General features: G+C 38.9%; 1 protein-coding gene across 3 annotated transcripts in view; it reads left to right on the top strand.

Moving 5' to 3' along the window:
- Positions 1 to 23311, top strand: part of CDH6 (cadherin 6) — a 148018-nt gene that overhangs the window by 82233 nt on the left and 42474 nt on the right. For all 3 annotated transcript variants that reach the window (XM_061393812.1, XM_061393813.1, XM_061393817.1), the window contains exon 2: positions 3443 to 3799. In XM_061393812.1, the coding sequence (XP_061249796.1) occupies positions 3572 to 3799 (228 nt within the window). In that variant the 5' untranslated portion in view covers positions 3443 to 3571. The remainder of the gene's footprint in view (positions 1 to 3442; positions 3800 to 23311) is intronic.

The following is a 23311-nucleotide window of genomic DNA, read 5'->3' as shown; positions in this document are numbered from 1 at the left end:
TGATTGTTTCCACCTGAATAAAGTAAAGATGATTTTCAGAACATTAACAAAATGGAAAGGGGGAAAAGACACATAGAATCTACGAATGAGTGTGTCCTCTGGTGAACTTTCGTTTTTGCCCATATTCTTCTGGAAGCAGGCTGTGGGCATAAAGCTTCTGTCTTCTCTGTTTCTACACTGTTACTGTGAAACACTGAAGTCTACACAAAGGAAAATAATTAGCAAATGGACTAATTCTGATTTTTAAATGCTTCTATTCTTTAATTTTAAGAGAATTTGACTCACTTGGAAATGCCTCTTGAAAAATAAAAAAGTATTTAAGCCTAAGAGGGAACTATACTATCTTTGGCACACTTTTGCAGGCTACTGTAGATGGATTCTAAACTTGCAACGCAAATAGTAACAATAACAATAGTGGTAGTGATAATGATAACAATGGCTAATACGTATTAATACCTTACTAAGTACCAGTCATTGTTTTAAGTGCATGTAATGACATTTAATCCTTATAACGCCCTCTGAGGTAGTTACCATAATAACTCCCATTTATAGAACAAGAAACTAAGGTGCAGTGAGATTAAGCATCTTCACAAATTCATAGCAATTTAAACCCAGGCAGTCTGGCTTCAACATTGATAATCTTGACGACCATGCAATCCTGACTTAAGAAGTATTAAGTAGTATTACATGAGTAATATTATTACATGAGGATTGCTAAGTTATATACTCAACAGTGTAGAGTTGGTTGGTGTTTTTTTAACTATAGAATTTCGTAGAGAAAGCTATCGCTCTAAACACCAAATACGAGTGGATCATAGTAATTTTAGTAGCTTTGCATACTGAGTTTTAACAAGGACACACCCTTTCTTCTGTCCTCTCCTTCTCACCTTCGGATGTGCTGAACCCAGGAGCCGTGACGTGTGTCTTGCGGCAAGATGTTCACGTGTGTCTGGCCCCATTTCAGTGGCTGGAGTGCAGTGAGGGGCAGTGAGCGTGGTGGGAGTTGGTTATGGTGGGCAGTGGCCAAAGCACTGGGTTAGGCCCCAGTTCTCTGCTCCTGCTATAATCCCTTTTGCTCGAGTAGAATCTCTTGCAGGGGGAATTAGGGGAATTCTTCAAGGATGAACGGTATGTCCCCCAGGGTTACTGTCCCTGAGGGGGCTCACAGACAAGCTGTCCACAGTTCTCTTTTGCTTCCCCAAGTTGATACAAAAAGAGCTGGCTGATAACTAAACTGATGTTCTACCATACTTGGAGACATTGCTTAAATTTGTACCACTTTAAAAGCTTATTACCAGCTAAGCAGAAAAAAAAGTAAAATACTTGACATTTTGGTATCTGTGATATTAAAAAGAACTAATATTTAATATTCAAGTGGCAACAGCTTGTAGAGTTTGCACACAACATCCATAGGGATCGATTTTTCTTTAAAATGGCCTTTAGGAGTTTTTAAACAGCTGACACCTCCATTCTCTGCATCCCTCTTCCCTGCCAGTACCGTGGGGCACACAATGAGTGCAGCCGCAGACGTGTAACTCTTCACTGCAGGATTAGTCTATGCAAATAACAGAGAATGTGGGAAATGAAGAAAAATGCAATTTCCACTGAATCAACCTCAGTGCCATCTCGACTACTAGAAATGAATAGATGTCTTTAGAGGGCTTTTCTCCATATGGTCGCTCAGTCCCCCTTATATCCTATCCATGAGAAGAGAGAACTGTCATTACCTAATTGGTCATCAGTCATCCCACACCTGTACCAAGGCCACATAATGACAAATATACTGGTACTGGCATTCTTCCAGCATGACTAATTGTCACAGTACTAATTCACTCACCTGTGGAATTTTCAACTTCCCCAGCCTGCTGTCAAGAAGATGCATAATAATGGAATAAAGGTTTAAAGATGCTGAACACTATGAAATATTTCACGTATATTCCACCAGAAAACTTCCACTTAAACATGTGTTGGGTGGCTATAATTATTCATTGCTGAGGTTAGAAAAAAAAACAAAACTGGTCATATATACATTTACCTGGTAGAAAATTAGGAGACAAAGGGACAAATCTTTCAGACATAGAGGAAAAAAAAATACTGATCAGATTGCCTAAAACCTGTTCCTTTATCTGTGTTTATTTACCTGTATTTACCTATTTAACTGTAATATATATTCTACCTTACAAAGCCCTTCATTTTTGTGTTAGTATTATTTAAGAAAATATTTTTTCTATTCAAATAATAAGATAAAGAAGTAATTTATTGTTTTTCTTCCCCCAAGAAATGTGGGAAAATTTAGGAGGGAGATATAGGCATGCATTAGTTTAGGTAAAATGGTAAACCAAATTGTGATATCTTTGCATCTTTGCCAAGCACTCTGGCATGAGGATTTTTTTTAATGCTAGACTGTGTTTGTAAAAATTAATTAATTTTAATCAATTTATATTAATTAATATTAAAAATTAATATTTTTCATCAAAAATTATGACCTGCAATTATAATCACTGACTTTTCTGAAGATCTTGTCATCTATTGCCCTCACTGTGGTATTGAGGTACATTTGATGTACCTCTGAGTATTACAAAGAAACTGTCTGACCAATTTTAATATAGGCAACTTAGTTGCCTATGATACAAGTAAAATTTAGAGATAAAAGCCAACCAGGATTTCCTAAAGAAAATTGAAGAGAATTGTTCATTTTATTCTCTATACTATTAAACACAAATTCTGTAGCTTGTTCATTAACCCATCCTGTAGTGTTAATTGGGTCATATGAGGAAAAAAAACTTTCCCTGTTAAGTTTGGAAAACACTGGATTAAATACAGGCTTATCATCATTGCTACAAAATTTCACTTCAGAAAAGTCAATACGCTAATGAGCATTCTGCAGAGAAGACATAAGGTCTTTTCCAACCTTGTTTGACCTGGCTGTTCCATCAGAACACATCTCAGAAGCCAAGAGTCTGCAGAACAGGTTTCTGCCTTCCCATCACAGGTGCTCAATATACTTTAGCGAAATTTCAACATTATCCACTTTCAATTGAATCAAAATTGTCTGTGATATTCTTTCATGAGGATAAATATGCAAATAGAATCAGAAACACAAACTCATTTCTTCTAACCAGATCTCAGCCCACATACTCGGAGGTAAAAGAGTAGTGAAATAATCCACTCTGGCATGTTGACCTACAGCAAGCTATTACTTAAAATAGGATTTTTAAGTGATAGAAAAGGAGAGAGGAAAACAGTAGCTTCATACTCGGCACCCGCCTTCTGTTTAGCATATCTGAAAGACCGTTTTCCTCATTTCAAAATTGATAGCCAACTTATTTTTTTGTTGTTTTGCTATTCAAATTTCTGTCCTCTTTTTTCTCCAGAGCTATTTGCTCTAACACTGAATTTTAAGCATCTCTAAAAATGCTTGATATGTTATTATTCTTTCCAGATATTCTCTGACAGCCAAGCCAAGAACATTAAGGAAGAAAGGAGGAATGAGGCTGGATACAGTGCAGTGAGAAAAGACATTTCAAGGAGAGGGGTACCTGCAACTCAGAGACTGAACTGTGGCATCAGAATGAGAACTTACCGATACTTCTTGCTTCTCTTTTGGGTTGGCCAGCCCTACCCAACTTTCTCAACTCCATTATCTAAGAGGACTAGTGGTTTCCCGGCAAAGAAAAGGACCCTGGAGCTCTCTGGAAACAGCAAAAATGAGCTGAGCCGTTCGAAAAGGAGCTGGATGTGGAATCAGTTCTTTCTCCTGGAGGAATACACGGGATCCGATTATCAGTATGTGGGCAAGGTAGGATTCCATTGGGCTCTTTGACATTCTGGTTTTAAAAGCCTGAAGAAGTTGCTTTTCATAAATAGAACAGGGAGGATGTGAACTCTTCCCCCAGTACAGTAAGAATTGTTGCTTATCTGGTAAGACTTTTTTTTTTCACTTGAGTAGTTTCAGAAAGAAGACTGTAGCAAGAAGCTGAGAAATGTTAGCACTGCAACAAAGAAAGAGAAATGCTTCAGTTGAAAATGAAACGCCCACAACCATACGCATAGGATTATCATAAATCCTTTAATTTTTACTTTAGCTTGAAAAATGTGGTCCAGCTATTCTATAAAGTAGGATGCATTAAAAATAGGAATAGAGAGATTAAGCTGTAAGGAAAGGAAGCTTCCTTTTTTTCTCATTCTGAGAAAAAAAAAAACATTCTGAGCGTTTGTCCTTTGGCCAGATTCAAATTAACTATTTCTTAACTTTGCTACCTACAGAGCCGACTATGCTCTGACCAGTCGGAGATCTTTATCCTCAAAACCCACTATTGCCTTAGATTTAGTTGCATTGCTGCTGCTTTTTTGTCTTGTCTCCAATAATTGCTAATAACCAGGCATTTCAAAACCTTATGATTTAATTGTGGCAAAGTTCACAAAAGAGGAAAATGGTTATGTAAAGGTGCCATTTCCAAATATCATCTGACCATTTTATTGACTCCAGAAAGTAAAATGAGGAGGCATGGCTTATTATAGCCCTTACAGACTACTGGAGCTGAGTCAGGGAAACAGCTTGCTTATACTGTCATCATGAATTTCACTGAAATTTTATCATCAGTCACATTCCCACTGCAGAAGGTCTGCATCCTGCTAAAAAGTGAGAAAGACAGGGATACAGGTCTGTACTTTGTAGATTCTCTGTTTCAGAACATGGTACTGATCAGGAAAACAATTGTCACACATCCTTTTCATAAACAAACTAGGGACAAACGTAATAGAGATAATAAAACGTCTTCATTTATGAGTACAACTACAATTTTAGAACATCTATATTTGGATATCATGCAAATAGCATAAATTTTACAGATTCCAAGGGCTGCATGTTCACACTTCAATCTGTTATCAAATATCCCTGAACAACCGGATGCAGATATTCTTTTTAAGTATCTACCAAAATAAATGAAGGAAAACCATCCATGGTTTGGGCTGAGGTAACCAGGCATTTTTCCAATGAAGTGAATTATTAATGTGGCATAACGTAAGAGAGGAAGTATTCCGTGAAGGGGTGAACATCAACATGGATCCTTGAGGGACTAGCCTTGTATTTGCTATGAAATTCACAAGCTGTGTGACTGCTGAAGAAAGACAGTCCACTTACTCATACTTCACTCCATTTCCTTTGTGAAATTTGAATAGCACTACATTAATAGGGCAATTATTGTAAAAAAAAATAATCTTATAATCTTAAAAGCACTTTCTACAATACAAATAACATTATTGTCATCGAAGATTAAGTTTTTAAAAGTGCTTTATTTAAATGATTGACTCCCCTTTTTCTTTTCTTTTTCTTCTCAAATTGTGATGCCATTTTACATTAAAAAATAGCATGTATTTTTAAATACAGATATTTCAAAACACTAGAAGCAGCAATGGGTAAAACCTCAGAAGAATCAGTTTTATGATTATGATTGTGAGAGGTGATATTGCCATGGGAAGAGTTGTGAGCTGTGGACTCAGGCAGATCTGAGGCGGTTTCACTGTGCTGACGGGTGCCAGTTGTGTGGCCCACAGAGGTTGTTAACCTTTCCAGGCTTTGGTTTGTTCATCTAGAAAATGCAGAAGCAAAGCCTATCTACCTCATAGAGTTGCAGTGTAAAGTGAGAAGAATTAGTAGCTGGCACATAGTAGGTGCAGAAAGAAGTTATTGTTATCGATGAAAACTCCATTGAATATACTCTATTAAATCTTTAATGCATGGAAGCTGATTATTTTTATATCACTGCAAAAGTAAAATGATGTAATTAACAGATCTCTCAGTGGGTGGTAAATGTAGAGGGTTCTGGGGAAATCCCTTCACAATCACAGCTTCAATTTGATTCATTGGATTGGTATACTTTATTGGCAGCAAGAAAAATTGCCCTTCTTCCTCCACTCATCTGCCCCTCCCCCACCTTCTTGATGTTCTAATCCATAAAGAAGAAATATCCCCCGGGGGAAAAGTCAACCGCGGTAACTGAAGTTATCGTAGATGCCAGCATTGCTCTATCAAATGTATGTAAGAGGTGTTCCTGAACTATTGATAAGGCATTTTCCTGAATCTGTCTTTATATTTTATCAACAAAGAGATAAGACAATTTTTTACCACAATTAAAAGTGGGCAAAAAAATAAATATTTAAAAAAGGAAAAACAGATTTGCTTCTCATGAGGCAACAGGTTGGTCCACTTTTTTGCACTGCACAACTTTTCCACATTGATTTCTGCACCATACTTGCTTTTTAACATGGGCTTCCCCAGTGCCTCAGCAGTAGAAGAATTCACCTGCAATGCAAGAGACACAGATTCGATCCCTGGAAGAGAAAGATCCCCTGGAGAAAGACATGGCAACCCACTCCAGTGTTCTTGCCTGGCGAATCTCATGGACAGAGAAGCCTGGCGGGCTACAGTCCATAGAGTCACAGAGAGTTGGACAGGACTGAAGCAACTGAGCACATGCACGTGCATTGTGGGAAACTCAGCTTCACAAACAGTAACATATGACATCATCAAAAGGAAGGTAGCGCCACCTACTGTTGAAACTGTGAACTACTCTGAGTTAGTAATTCACAAGATGTCTGATACCTCAAGGGTTGCCGTGTTTCGCTCAATCTTTAAAAATATTTCCCAGTGCTGCACGCAAGGGTGCCTTGGTGCAAACGCTGAGAACCAAAAGACTGTGGTTAGATTGACATACAAAGATGTACAAAAGCTAATAGAACCTTAAACTGTGCTATTGTGCTAAGTCGCTTTAGTCCTGTCGGACTCTGCAACCCCATGGACTGTAGCCCGCCAGGCTCCTCTGTTGGTGGGATTCTCCAGGCAAGAATACTGGAGCAGGTTGCCATTTTCTCCTCCAGGGGATCTTCTTGACCCAGGGATTGAACCCACGTCTCCTGCATCTCCTGCATTGCTGGTGGATTCATTACCACTGTGCCACCTGGGAAGCCCATAAATAATAGCTACTCAAAGCCTATTCTTAAGACCTAAAACTGAAAAGATTCATCTTTTCATGTAACAGATAGAGGCATTAACTGAGGAAAAGTAAGGCCATGAGCAAATGCACTTAAGTAGAAGAAAGACGTTTTTACATTGTAAGTAATGTAATATTTATATGTGTGTTCTGTTTATATTTATATATGAATTCCTTGGTTCCAGTTATTTGGGTGCAAGTCGGTAGGGATGACAGTAACAACGGAGGAAAAAGAGAGAATGGGTGTGGGAGCAAGAGGCTACCAGGTGTAGAAGGAAAAAAAAGAAAGCCACGTAACATTCCAAGAAACAGCAGAAAATGGATCTGGAGGCCAGAGTGATAGCCAACGGGAATTTGCTATATGGCTCAGGAAACTCAAACAGAGGCTCTCTGTCGATCTAGAGGGGTGGGATGGGGCAGGAGATGGGAGGGAGGTTCAAAAGGTAAGGGATATATGTATACCTATGGCTGATTCATGTCGAGGTTTGACAGAAAACAACAAAATTCTGTAAAGCAATTATACTTCAATAAAATAAATAAATAAAACCATGAAGTGAATACAAGATGAGCTTTAAAATTGAAGCACAAGCAAAGGTAGCAAGACCTTCCTTCTCATGCTGTCTTAATGCGTGTGTGTGTGTATGTGTGTGTGTGTGTGCATATGTGTGTGTGTTCAGTTGCTTTAGTCATGGCTGACCCTTTGCGACGCCATGGACTGTAGCCCACCAGGCTTCTCTGTCCATGGGGATTCTCCAGGCAGGAATACTGGAGTGGGTTGCCATGACCTCCTCCAGGGGATCTTCCTGACCCAGGGATGGAACCCATGTCTCTTACATCTCCTGCATTGGCAGGCGTGTTCTTTACCACTAGCACCTGGCCTGGGAAGCCCCGCTGTCTTAATTAATGCCCCTCAGCATTTCTCTGTGGCCATAAATATTTACACAGGAACGTGTACATGGCACAGCCAGCAAGGGATGCATTTGTTGTGTATAGAAGTGAGGAAGGCCAGTTACAGCTGAAAGACTGACGGCCCAAACTCTGATTTATGAGACAATTCTCAACACTTCTACTCACCTGAAAAGGTAGTGGCAGGTAGGGGTAGAAAGAAGTGGTCCTATATTGGGTAAAAGTTTGTGAGCTTAAGATATAGGTATCGATACAAATAAGGAGTATATTGTTTTCTAAAATACATAACCATTTGGGGAAACTTTTAGCTGATTTAGCATAAGCCGCCTCTGTGTCACCTGGGAGTTTGTCAGAAATGTAAATTCTTAGGCCCTCACCTGAGATCTATTGAATCAGAACCTGCTTTTCAACAAAAGCAGAATTTTAGGTGAATTTTATGCATATTAAGGGGTTTCCCCGGTGGATATGTTGTAAGAAATCCGCCTGGAGCACAGGAAACAAGGGCCTGCGAGTTCGATCTGTGGTTTGGGAAGATGTCCTGGAGAAGAAAATGACTACCCACTCCAGTATTCTTTCCTGGGGAATCCCATGGACTGAGGAACCTGGCAGGTTACAGTCCATGGGGTCACAAGAGTCAGACAGGACTTAAGGCCTAAACTACCACCACCACCATACACGTTAAAATTTGAGACGTGCAGCTTTTAAAAATAGTATGTTGGCCTGCGTGTCACTTCCCCAGAGATTCCAATGTACTTGCTTTTTAATTAAGTATTTATGATTCTAATATGTGGTGAAATTTGAGAACCACTGCCCTAGGAGAATATTATTGGCAATAATTATAGCAAGATGTGGCAAGCTCGGTGATAAAATGGGCATCCCCAAAGGATTGTGGAAATACAAAAGACAGGGGCCAACTGGGCTTAGGGGTTCAGCAGAGCTTCCTAGAGGAGGTGATGGGATTGGGATCATGTCTTAAGGAAAGAGCACGAGTTAGCCCACACAGCAGAGGGAGAGTTACCCAGACTTCCCAATTAACTGGATGCAGAAGCCAAGAGAGAGAAAGCAGGAGGTTCCAAAAGTCAAAGATTTCAAGATAGAACAGTCAGGATTGTGAAAATGTCACTGATGCCAGCACAGCAAACAGAAAGAGGTGCATATTTTCTTGTCAATGGTTAAAGGAAAGAGTATTGGATTTTATGCAAAATCACTTAGATTATCTTTCAGTTCAGTTCAGTTGCTCAGTCGTGTCCGACTCTTTGCGACCCCATGGACTGCAGCACGGCAGGCTTCCCTGTGCATCACCAATTCCCAGAGCCTACTCAGAGTCATGTCCGTTGAGTCGATGATGCCATCAAACCTTCTCATCCTCTATTGTCCCCTTCTCCTCCCACCTTCGATCTTTCTCAGCATCAGGGTCTTTTCCAATGAGTCGGTTCTTTGCATCAGGTGGCCAAAGTATTGGAGTTTCAGCTTCAGCATCAGTCCTTCCAATGAACATTCAGGACTGATTTCCTTTAGGATAGACTGGTTGCATCTCCTTGCAGTCCAAGGGACTCTCAAGTCTTCTCCAACACCACAGTACAAAAGTATCAATTCATCAGTGCTCAGCTTTATTTTTAGTCCAATTCTCACATCCATACATGACTTCTGGAAAAACCATAGCTTTGAATAGATGGACCTTTGATGGCAAAGTAATGTCTCTGCTTTTTAATATGCTGTCTGTGTTGGTCATAGCTTTGCTTCCAAGGAGCAAGCATCTTTTAATTTCATGGCTACAGTTACCATCTGCAGTGAATTTGGAGCCCCAAAATCTGTCACTGTTTCCATTGTTTCCCCATCTGTTTGCCATGAAGTGATCTCTGGCTATATGTAAACTGAATAGAAAAATAAAAGAGAAGCATTGTAATTTTCCATTTTCAGAAAATTCCATGTCCTTCCTTTCAGCTTTACATAATATAGCAATTCCTTGGTAAGTGGTATATGGTCTAAAATTAAATTCCGTAAGAACATAGGTAGATATAGACTTTGAAGACATTGTTATTCATTAATACAAAGATGAATATATTTAAAATCTCAGAACTATACACATTTATAAGCAAAAAATTCACATATTATCATTAACCAACACACAGCAATGATTAACTCCATTGTCTCCTCCATTTTATCTTTCACAATGTTTTTAATCCTCTCCTTCCACACAATGTATTGGTAAAACTAGTTTCCATTAGAAGCTCTCAAGGTGCTTCTATTTTTAGTAGCATATCAGATCCATTTCTGTGGAATTTGATAAATGTATATTTCATAGATATTTTCTTATGTTAGCTTTTTGGAAGTTGGTAATGGTTTCCTTTGGGGAAGTTTATCCAAAAATTGATATGCTGTGCTTTTTTAAATACCATGAAAATGTGAGTTCTCTTTGAGGCTCTGATGTACAGGTCCTCCTAATATGCCTTTCTCTTGAGTCTTTAAAATTAATGTCTACCCAATTCAACAAAGCCACTAGTCTTAGGATAATTAGACAGTAATGTTTTAACATCCCATAGAAATAAAAGTTGTCAGACATATACACCTTTACAATTAGGAATGAAGCATCATTTGTTCCTATAATTACATGGTCCAAATTCAATAAACATGAAGCAATATTTTATTCATTCAGAAGACCATTTAAAAGATGCCATTATTAAGAGATTGCTTTCTTATATTATTTTTTTAAAAGATCATAAGCTTAGGAGTAGAGACCTCCTGGTACTAATTTGATGGATGGTTTGGAGACTCATTTAACCATTGTTGCTTGAACATCAGCATCAGATTAAATCATCATCATAGCTAACAATTACTGAGTTTTACTTTGTCTCAGACACACTGCTAATGTCTCAGGTGCACTCCTCACCAATGAGGTTCAATCTAATACCTAGATAATATTTATATCTCTGTTTTACAGAGAAGTAAACTAAGGCTCTGGAGAAGGCAATGGCACCCACTCCAGTACTCTTGCTTGGAAAATCCCATGGACGGAGGAGCCTGGTAGGCTGCAATCCATGGGGTCGCTAAGAGTCAGACACGACTGAGCGACTTCACTTTCACCTTTCACTTTCATGCATTGGGGAAGGAAATGGCAACCCACTCCGGTGTTCTTGCCTGGAGAATCCCAGGGATGGCTGAACCTGGCGGGCTGCCATCTGTGGGGTCGCACAGAGTCGGACACGACTGAAGCGACTTAGCAGCAGCAGCAAACTAAGGCTCAGATAGGTCCACTGCTTTACCCCGAGGTCTCCTACTGCTAGAACTTGGCGGTTGGCCTCTGTCTGACCTCACAGTTTCTGTGTTATATCCCCTACCTTGTACATCCACTACATCAGAAAGCCATTTTGAGGCTCAAATGAAGAAACAGTCCTAGAACATGCTAGAACTTGCCTTAGCATTCAATGATTGCTTTCAATTCAATACCACAAATATCTACTGAGGACCTGAGGGGTGAAACCCAAGGGTAGAGAGAAAAGGGGAAAAAAATTAAAGACTACTTTTGAAGAGCTACACAAATGTGTTTGCATTATTATTACTTACATTCTTTTAATTTTTCTTGATTTTTATTTCCAGAACATATCAGTGTTATTCAAAATAGTTATATGTGAGCATTTTAAAATTAGATATGCTATTAGTGGTTTCTCTAGTCATCATTATGAAAAAGTGACTTTTCTTTTTATTTCCCTTGATAACCTTCTCTAAACTTCTGTTCTGGTTCAGTCACCTGCAATAATCTTTTCTCCCCATGTCAGAACAAGTGCCTTGGGCACATCTTTATTCTTCATCATTTAAATTTAATGCTCAGAAATTTTAACATTTTCACTTTTCAACTGGTTAGTGTGTTTAAGAAAACTTGCCTTCACTTGCTCCTTGGACGTACTTTTAAAATATATTTCAAAAAGTAACTACTCAACTGCCCATAACTGGCAGTAATCCTCATTTTGTTTCCACTCTCATTGAGCTGATTTTACTTTCTTTATGACAAAAGCCTTAATTTCTTATTTTATACTTAAGAAAATGTCCTGGGTAACACCAATTCACTGAGTCCTGACCTTCCCTGTCTGCAGTCACTCACATGGAGAACAGAACAGTTAGAATGTCTGACCTTGGTCATAAAGCCAAAGGCAGTGTTTGGCTGCCTGGGTCACACCGGCAGAGGGAAGTATGGAAAGCCAAACAAGGGCCCAGTTCCTAATCCTGCAACTTCCATGCTATTATGCCCGTGGAATCCTATATCCTTCTGCTTATAATTCAATTTGTTGAAGAAAATGGAGGGATCAAGCTGAATAAAAGAGAGTTAAAGGTTCAAATCCTTTTTGTTCCCACTGAGCCATTTTCCCCTCCATGCTTTACAAACCAAACAGAACTAGAGGTTGTCAGAAGGTTACAAAGACTCTGCATGCTCATTATAACAAATCCCCCTAAATCTAGCCTATAGACATTGTTAAGTATTTCTTTATGCATCACCTTAACTTGTTTGTACTATTATGGAACCATGTAAATATTTGATTTGCACCAGAGTTCTTCATTTTTTGTCATGTTATGGGTCCACTCCAGACACAGAGCAGAATGGTAACATAAATATAGAGAATGCCAACATCCCAGTTTACATGTCTTTTAGAGTCAATTGCTAATTATCATTTTGATTGACTCATTCAAAAATCAGATAAAAATCCCTGACATATTGGTAGTCAACAGTCAATGGATTCTTAAGCCACTGATTTTTTTTCATTTTCATTGGCTTCCCTGGGTAGCTCAGCTGATAAAGAATCTGCCTGTGATGCAGGAGACCCTGGCTCAATTCCTGGGTTGGGAAGATCTGCTGGAGAAAGGATAGGCTACCCACTCCAGTATTCTTGGGCTTCCCTGGTGGCTGAGCTGGTTAAGAATCTGCCTGCAATGCAGGAGACATGGGTCTGACCCCTGAGTTGGGAAGAGCCCCTGGAGAAGGGAACAGCTACCCACTCCAGCTACCCACTCTGGCTTGGAGAATTCCATGGACTATATAGTCCATGGGGTTGCAAAGAGTCGGACACGACTGAGCAACTTTCACTAGTTCACTTCACTCACATTGATATGAATGACAGGTTTGGTGCATTATTTTAAATATGAAAAACTACAAATATATTGTAACCAGAAAAAAATTGTGTATAGTTTCTTCCCGTTTTCTAGTCACAGAAAGTACATGCGCACAAGAAAAAGGAGACATTTTAAAAGATTAAAATGTATACATGTGTGAAATATATGGATAAATATTTTAGGTGGATTGATGTGCTTCAGAAGACTTGAGGGCCATAAGGAAAGCATAACAAAAAGCCTGAAATATCAGTCTGGATGTGGGATTTAATGCTGACTAGAGGGAACGGAGACTGGAGTTAAGAAGACTGTTGAAGAAGCTATCTCAGTTATGGCATTTTCAAATAGATTTGGAGAGAAAATGCTTTTCATTCATTCAACAATTATTCACTGGAGACTGTGAAGTTAATAGCATGGGCAGCATGCCTATGTTTGATCCTTAGCTACACTGCAACTACTTGGGTAATATTGGGCAAGTTATTTAACCTCTCTCTGCCCTCCATTTCTTCAGCTGTTAAACAAGGGGAGTGATAAAGTTGTTGAGGTGAGGATTAATTAAGGTAATATACAGAAAGAGCTTAGAATGCGGCCAGCATATCATCACTAGCAAGGAACTAAGGGAAGGCCAGAGTAAGGAGGGCAACATCCCCTCAGTACTGTCGAGTGCATCTGCAGAGAACAGCGAAGGTGAAGAGCAGAATGGACCCAAGGTGCCCAGGCGACGGTGCTGCTATTGCTCAGTCTCCTCTGAAGTCAAGTATGATAGGCCAGAAGATGGGGCCAGAGCAGCTAAGGCAGCTGCAAACACAGCTCAACAGCGATTCCAAGTTCTCTTTGCTATCTCAAATAAACCAAAGATAAAATGAGCACTACACTTTATGTAATTTGATGATCCTGGTGACTCTTGTAGATCCTGCTATTAAGGCTATTTCTCATTTCATTTTAAAAATCGTTATTTAACACCACAGCTTGGAGTTTATATTATTTAAACTACTGTGAAATGTTATAAAACTTCAATGCATCTAACAATCAAAAATGACTATTGCACTTAGGATATAATAATGTTTTAAGTTGGAATTATAGTAGCTAAGTTGTTGAGATCCTTATATTATTGAAACAAAGTTTATTATTGTGGGAAAATTACTTTTGATTTAATTATTTAATTACCCTTTTTAAGAACAACAAAACTTTTTAAACTTTGACCTTTAGTATATTGAGTACAGATTTATATTGGGTTCTAGGTCTGATCTTTCAGTTAGTACTTTAGATATTGTATTTAAACCTTTGAATATCTATATCTTTATAAACTCTGCAAGACCCTAGACTACACATCTCACCCATCTTTTTATCCTTAAAGATAACCTAGCACAGATTTTGCACATTGGAAACAAATATTGCTTCAATTAAACAGTGATGACCACAAAAGATAAAAACCTGCCATATTTTCTAAAAACTTCCTACCAACTTATTGGTGTGGATGATTTAATATGGATATCATTGATAGTGTTTTGTGTTGTTGACAACTGAAAATCTAGTCTATGTTAGGTAGTAAATATTTAAACCAAATTCATTATGAAAGTCTTTCCATAGAAACTATTTCTAAAAATTTCACATCAAAATGACACAGGTATTTATACTAGGAGAAAACTCGAGCTTCCTTACTAGAAACCAGAGACATTAAAGATAACACAGTTGTATGTACATCTAAAAGGAAAGATAAAAATGAAAATACATAGCAAATAATACTGTATCATAAAAGTTGGTTCCTTTAAGACTTTTACAAATGAAAAGTCAGACATTATTTAAGATCTCACAGAAGAAAGTTTGGAACAAATTGAGAAAAAGTCAGAGTTCACCAACAGAAAACAAATTTTTTCCTGAAATTCCTAAGAAGCTACACTGTGCAGACGACTCAAGTGCTCAGTGAAAGAAAAATCATTGAAGACCTAAGAATGTTGATTGCAGTGATTCACAAAAAAACAGCTATAGAGAAAAATGGAATAACAGAGGGAGAGAAAAATTCTGTATAATGACTAATTCTTTTTTTTTTTACCAAGTATATATTCTTCTAATCAACATATTTTGAGTTCTCACAGGAAAAATAATCATTTCTGAAAAATGATCTCATCTTAACTCTTTCTACTATTTATGAGTACAATTCAGAAGCAAAACATGAAAGAGAAGATGCCAAGAAAGTTCTGCTTTAAAACAGTTATATAAAACTTTAGCATGCTTTATTGTTTTCTTTTCATAAGTTGTGAAGCTTAAGACTCTGGCTCATTTACTTAATCTATATCCTTGCATTGTTTCTTTTTTGTTTTCCCAATGAAGATAAATACCTCCCGGGAGCAAACTTTCCCTTCAGAAATCAAATTAAGCCATTTTTATACCTGTATATTCTCTAAGTTTGAGATTACTGCCAAATAAAAGTGTTTAAAAAAATTTTTTTAAGAAATCAATAAAGTAGAGTAGATTATAAGAAGTTACTTTATCATCCATTTGTATCTTGAGTGTTCTATCTACTCTCCCAACTCTATATATTCTGTAAAAAGAAGAAAAGGGAGGAACCGTTTACCTTGTACAAAAGCTATGATCTTGACAATTACCAATCTACCTGCCTCTTAGGAGGAAATAAGATTTCCAAATCGAATCAAGAAAATTAGATGAGTTGGGCAGACTTGAGTGGCAGGACTTTAATTTTCTCTCCTTTTCAACAGACTGGACATCATGTTACTTAAGTTTTAAAGTGGTAATGAGGCAGGCACAATCTTCACCACAATTCAAACTATCAAGTAACTGCAAAGAAGGCGGGGAGGGTGCTGGATAGGGAGGGACAGAACAGAAAACGAAACACAAGGTCATCCCCTGGCAGGTGAAGAGGCATCTCAGATGGTTTTTCAGCAGAATTTTATTGCAGGAAATTTGTAATGAGACAAGAGCAATGATAATAGTTTTCCACATTTTATCAAGCACTACCGTTTACGAACTGCTCTCATATGTACAGCATTCCTCGTGATCTGAGCATTGTTCCTGTTGAGCATGATTCAGTCCTTTTGGGTGTGAGGACACAGAGTCCCAGAGCAGTTAAGAGACCAACACAGCGCCACTGCCAGCAGAATGCCAAAGGTGGGGATGGAGTTCAGATCTTTGATGTGATTTAGTCTAATACTCTTCCCTTAAAAGATATTATTACCTTGTTAAAGTAGTAGAGGGTATTTCAGGCATGGTGTGCAAATAGAACAGTAGCAGAAAGGCTTAGGAGTTACAGCACTGAGTTTCGTTATTCTGTTACTAAGTCATGTCCAACTCTTTGGGACCCCATGGACTCCCCTGTCTTTCACTATCTCCCAGAGTTTGCTCAAATTCATGTCCATTGAGTCAGTGACACTATCCAACCATCTCATTCTCTGTCGCCTCCTTCTCCTCCTACCCTCAGTCTTTCCCAGGATCATGGTCTTTTCCAATAACTCAGCTCTTCACAGCAGGTACTCAAAGTATTGGAGCATCAGCTTCAGCATCAGTCCTTCCAATGAATATTCAGGATTGATTTCCTTTAGGATTGACTGGTTTGATCTCCTTGCAGTCCAAGGAACTTAAAGAGTGTTCTCCAGCACCACAATTCAAATGCATCAATCCTTTGGCCTTCAGCCTTCTTTATGGTCTAACTCTCATATCCGTACTTGACTACTGGAAAACCCATAGCTTTGACTATACATATACAGACCTTTGTCTGCAAAGTGATGTCATTGTACTGAGTTTAGGGCACAAACATCACTGTAAGAACACTGTTTCTAGAAAAGGACAACACAGTTCCTATGATAGTTTCCTTTGTTAGACTGTGGGGATTATCTTACTGAACTGACTGGCCTACTTTTATGCATCTGTTTGTGAGTTATACCAGTACAGAATTTCTATTCAGTATATCATAACTTAATCTCCAAATTCAGTAAATGCACACTGGATTCATGCAAAGCTATTAAGAAAAGGAGTGAAATTGGAACCCATTTTAGAATCTAGTTCTTAAGGAAGCAGTTAGAGGTCACTGTCTATTTCTCCTACAAAAGCTCCTTGGCCTCTAGCCTGCCTTACTTCTGGATGATCCTGATATGGCCATCCAGATTGAACACATTTCTTTTTCACTGATTGTTTCCCAGTTATTCCCTTAAAGCAAAAAACAGGAACAGAAAACAAAGCAATTTAAATTATTTAAGAATTTATAAGCTGTTCCCCTGCAAGAAAAACTAAAGCTAATAAATGAACTCATAATTTTTTCTCCTAGAATTGCTCACTATTATTTCTTGACTGTATGAGTGGGTTACAAAATTCAATTTAATCATCATTTATTGGACATGTACAGGATGCTTGGGAGTTATGAATTTGAATGAGAAATAATCTCTCCCTAAAGCAAACTACTTGTTTTATAAAGAGATGGCTTTAACTTTTTAGATCCTAAGTAAGAGTCAACATAACTATATTATATCCAATATGTTTTTTACCTTTGAGGAAAAACATATTTAGGGAAAAGTCCATTAGCTAGTGAGAAATATAATTTTTGTTTATTTCTGATGCTTGAATCATCATGTCTCAAATGTCTGCATTTATCTATTAATATTTTCTTCCAAAGTCTATTTTTCAGGGAGAGAAGGTGAGAGGGGGCAGGTGGAGTGTGTGTGTGTGTGTCCTTAGGTTTGACAATTACTGAAGAGAGTACACTGAAAGGCAAAAAGTTGGATTGTAACTAGTGAGTTACAATGCCTTACTAAATCAATTTTCAACTGGGTATCTGGCTCTCAGCTTGATTTACCACTGGCTTTTTGAAAATGAAAATGTTAGACTAAACAGGAGCTGAGACTAAATGTCTAGTCTGCCAAAGACCTTGGACTTCCAGAGCCAAGCAAAAGGCAGTAAACAACGCCTTTTTGGGAAAATAACTGCATGCAGTGAAGAAACCAAACTGCATTTGTTTAATTGATAAATCCCAAATGAACAACAACATCTATCACAGTTTATATCATTTGTGCCAATAGAATTTACAAATAACTTAGCCTGAGGTCTCTTATAGTAAATATAATGAATCCAATAGTGTTTATAATTATGGAAGGGAGTGCTGACTGGTAGTATGCTCTGATGTGAATAAACAGGCAGATCTTGGTAAACTCCCTGGGTCTGCTGTTAACTTTGGATAAATTACTTAACCTCCCTGAACGAAGTTTCTCTGTAAAACATAGAGAAAATAAAGCTTATCTCCTGGAGTGATTATGAGTATTAATTGATTAACAAATGAAGCACTCCTGCAGTTCAGTTCAGTTGCTCAGTCGTGTCCAGCTCTTTGTGACCCCATGAATCGCAGCAGCCAGGCCTCCCTGTCCATCACCAACTCCCGAAGTCCACCCAAACCCATGTCCATTGAGTCAGTGATGCCATCCAACCATCTCATCCTCTGTCGTCCCCTTCTCCTCCTGACCTCAATCTTTCCCAGCATCAGGGTCTTTTCCAATGAGTCAGTTCTTTGCATCAGGTGGCCAAAGTATTGGAGTTTCAGCTTCAGCATCAGTCCTTCCAATGAACACCCAGGACTGATTTCCTTTAGGATGGACTGGCTGGATCTCCTTACAGTCCAAGGGACTCTCAAGAGTCTTCAACACCACAGTTCAAAAGCATCAATTCTCCTGCAGTACCTAACACATAGTAAATGTTCACCAAGGGTTAGTTTTCTTCCTTCTTTACTAAAATTCTTGAAGGACCACCTGCAGTCCAGCTCACCTCGAATTTCAAAGATTAAGAACTACCTTAGTTTGCTATCACCACTGTAATGAATTATCACAAACTTAATAGCTTAAAACAGTACAAATTTATTATTTTATAGCTTTGGAGGTCAAGTCTGAAATACAATCAAGATGCCCGCAAGATGTCTTTCTGGAGGCTGTAGGGGAGGATCTGTTATCTCCTTGCCTTTTTGAGCTTCTAGATGCTCTCTGGTCTACTTGGTTCATGGAGACCTCCATTCCTCCATCTTCAAAGACAGCAGCATAGCATCTTCATCTCTCTCTCTCTCTCTCTCCTCCTCCTCTCCATCATCACAGTTCCTTCTCTGATCCCAACTCTCCCCTGCTTCTTACCCTTATAAGGGCCCTGGTAATTACATTGAGCTCACCTGGAAAAGCCAGCCTAATCTTCCTACTTGAAAATCATCCTAATCACCCCTGTAAAGTATTTTTTGCCATGTAAGGTGACGTAACAGTCACTGGGAATTGGGACATGAACATCTTTGGGAGAGCCATTATTCTGCTTACCCCAACTATTATAGCACTAAAGTTTTGTTCATTTAATAGTTACTTTGGTACTTTTGACATTAAATTCAAGATATTGAGTGTAAAAGATAAATGTCAAGGGAGTTAATACATTTCTCCTGAGTTTAGATTTAAAATTCTTTCGCTTTTAGCGCTTTTGTCAAAAATTCTCCTTCACACAACACAAGGTCTGTTTCTGTGGTTATTAAATCTAACAAAAGATAAAAGATTGAATTGAATGGGGTCATATGGAAACTCTGCAAATGCAGAACACTTTGTGGTATTATATGAAGATATTTTTAAAGTTACAGCATACAAAATGAGAAAAAATATGGAAGGATAAATAGATAGATAGATAGAGGATTCAATCAGTGGTTCTCAAAAGGAAGCAATTTTGTCCCCTAGGGGACATTTGGCAATGTCTGGAGACATTTTTGATGGTCACAACTTGAAAGGTGCCACAGGTATCCAATGGGGAGAGGATGCTGCTAAAATCTTACAATGCCCAGAATGGAGTTACCCAGCCCCAAATGTGAATAGTACAGAGGTCAAAAATCTTGAATTAGATATATCTTTGTAACTCAGCACTTAAAATATTGTTTGGTACCAAATAAATCTTTAATGTATGTCATAGTTCAGTTCAGTTCAGTTGCTCAGTTGTATCTGACTCTTTGCGATCCCATGGACTGCAGCACGGTAGACGTCCCTGTCCATCACCAACTCCTGGAGTTTACCCAAACTTATGTCCATTGAGTTGATGATGCCATCCAACCATCTCATCCTCTGTTGTCCCCTCCTCCTCGTGCCTTCAATCTTTCCCAGTATCAGGGTCTTTTCCAATGAGTCAGTTCTTCGCATCAGGTGGCCAAAGTATTGGAATTTCAGCTTCAGCATAAGTCCTTCCAAAGAATGTTCAGGAATGATTTCCTTTAGGATGGACTGGTTGGATCTCCTTGCAGTCCAAGGGACTCTCAAGAGTCTTCTCCAACACCACACTTCAAAAGCATCAATTCTTCAGCGCTCAGCCTTCTTCACAGTCCAACTCTCACATCCATACATGACCACTGGAAAAACCATAGCCTTGACTAGACAGACCTTTGTTGGCAAAGTAATGTCTCTGCTTTTCCATATGCTATCTAGGTTGGTCATAACTTTTCTTCCAAGGAGTAAGCGTCTTTTAATTTCATGGCTGCGATCACCATCTGTAGTGATTTTGGAGCCCAAAAAAATAAAGTCTGACACTGTTTCCACTGTTTCCACTGTTTCCCCATCTATTTCCCATGAAGTGATGGGACCAGATATCATGATCTTAGTTTTCTGAATGTTGAGTTTTAAGCCAACTTTTTCATTCTCCTCTTTCACTTTCTTCAAGAGGCTCTTTAGTTCTTCTTCACTTTCTGCCATAAGTGTGGTGTCATCTGCACATCTGAGCTTATTGATATTTCTCTCGGCAATCTTGATTCCAGCTTGTGTTTCTTCCAGCCCAGTGTTTCTCATGATGTACTCTGCATATAAGTTAAATAAGCAGGGTGACAATATACAGGCTTGACGTACTCCTTTTCCTATTTGGAACCAGTCTGTTGTTTCATGTCCAGTTCTAACTGTTGCTTCCTGACCTGCATACAGATTTCTCAAGAAGCAGATCAGGTGGTCTGGTATTCCCATCTCTTTCAGAATTTTCCAGTTTGTTGTGATCCACACAGTCAAAGGCTTTGGCATAGTCAATAAAGCAGAAGTAGATGTTTTTCTGGAACTCTCTTGTTTTTTTGATGATCCAATGGATGTTGGCAATTTGATCTCTGGTTCTCTGCCTTTTCTAAATCCAGCTGGAACATCTGGAAGTTCACAGTTTATGTACTGTTGAAGCCTGGCTCGGAGAATTTTGAGCATTACTTTCCTGGCGTGTGAGATGAGTGCAATTGTGCGGTAGTTTGAGCATTCTTTGGCATTGCCTTTCTTTGAGATTGGAATGAAAAGTGACCTTTTCTAGTCCTGTGGCCACCACTGAGTTGCTGGCATATTGAGTTCAGCACTTCCGCAGCATCATCTTTTAGGATTTTAAATAGCTCAACTGGAATGCCATTCATAGAATTGAATGCAAATATCCAGAGAAAATATATATGTTGTAGTTAACAGACTAGACTATGGTGTCAGACCGCCTGGACTCAAATCCTTCTCCTGTTGGTTTTATGATGCTGAGGAGTCCCCGAACTCTTACCTTACCTCAGTTTCCTCATCAGCTGAGGTGATAGGAAGATGGTCGTCATGAGTAATAAATTATATAATCTATGTAAAGAGTTACAGCACATTACTTGGCCCATAGTATGGGCTTCATAAACATTTGCTATTATTATTTTCCCAAATCCTACATAGACCCTTGCCAAATGATTAATCAGATAAGAGAAAACTTAAAGATGAAATATTTTCCACTGTTATAAAAGTCAATCAAATTACTTATATAGAAGAATAGAATTTTTTCTGGTCATGATAAGAGGCAACATGGTATAATAGAAAAAGAATATGGGATACGGAGGCAACCTGATCCTAGGTTTTGTCAGAGGAAGAGAGATTTTCTAGATTCTTTTAGAATCCACTTAACAGAGCAAGAGATAAGCCTGGGGACTTCCTTGGTGGTCCAGTCGTTAAGAATCTGCCTTGAAATGCAGGGGACACTGGTTCAACCCCGGTTGGAGAACTAAGATCCCACATGACTCCAAGCAACTAAGCCATACTCCGTAAGTAGAGTATCCCTGCACTGCAAAGAAGAGCCCATGTGATGCAACTAAGACCTGATACAGCCAAATAAATAAATATTTTTTGAAAAAGTGAGAGTAGCCAGGCCAATTTATTAGAACTTGTGAATCCCATTTATAAATGTAATTACCAAAAATTATCAGTGCCAGGCTCTGAGCTACAGGCCATTTGTCATTCTTCCTCTTCAGTTATCATCTCAGTTTTTATTGTGGAAATTGACACTTCCTCCTACCAAAACTTGTCATGGGGTACTCTTGAAACCTGACCAGTCAATCCTAAAGGATCTCAATCCTGAATATGCATTGAAAGGACTGATGTTGAAGTCAAAGCTTCAATACTTTGACTACCTGATATGAAGAGCTGACTCATTGGAAAAGACCCTGAATATGGGAAAGACTGAGGGCAGGAGGAGAAGGGGATGACAGAGGATGAGATGGTTGGACAGCATAACCCACTTAATGAACAATAGTTTGAGCAAACTCCAGGAGATAGTGAAAGACAGGGGAGGCTGGTGTACTGCAGTCCATGGGGTCACAAAGAGTTGGACAAAACTTAGCAACCGAACAACAATAAATTCTTGAAACTTAGGGAAGGATTTCACATTCCTGGCTACTAAACACATGAAAACTCACCCCTGTGTGTATCAAAGGTCATTTCTACTTCCATGAGACAGTGTATCTCAAGTCCAGAAAAGGAGGCAGTGGGAAGGTGTGGCAAGTTTGTGGGTAAAGGTGAAAACAGAGCGGGTTTTTGCCTTTTTCCCTTTGAGGCAATCATGTGATGAGGGAGAAGCTCCTTTTAGCTCCTGGGCTTCTCCGGGGCAAGAAAAGGGTAGATGGTCTCACTGATGGTACCTACCAAGGACAAAGCAATCCTATACCTAAGGTCACATTTGCCAAAGGCAATGGACAAGTGACAGTCAGACATTAGTGGGTATGTGATGCCAATGAGGCAGGCAGGGTGGGTATAATCACCTCAGACCCTAGAGAGCAGGTCTGTAGATGCCCCTGAGGAAAATGATGGATGAGAGCTATTGTCTAGAAACCAATGGATCGGAGGCAGTACAGGACTGCCCTTGGCTCCAAAAGCCCCAAATTTCCCACTGATATGGGCCATGTGGATCTCTCCCCTTCATACACTCAGACATCATCTTCGACTGAATCAGGAGCAAAGGGAGAAAGCAGAAGCCAGAAAGACTAGGGTTTATTTAAAAGAGTTATCTAAAGAGACTGTATTATTGAATCAGGAGACTTTATTGGATTGCACTAA

The sequence above is a fragment of the Bos javanicus genome, chromosome 20 (genome assembly GCF_032452875.1).
Source record: "Bos javanicus breed banteng chromosome 20, ARS-OSU_banteng_1.0, whole genome shotgun sequence".
NCBI lineage: Eukaryota > Metazoa > Chordata > Mammalia > Artiodactyla > Bovidae > Bos > Bos javanicus.
This window is presented reverse-complemented; position numbering and strand designations above follow the sequence as displayed.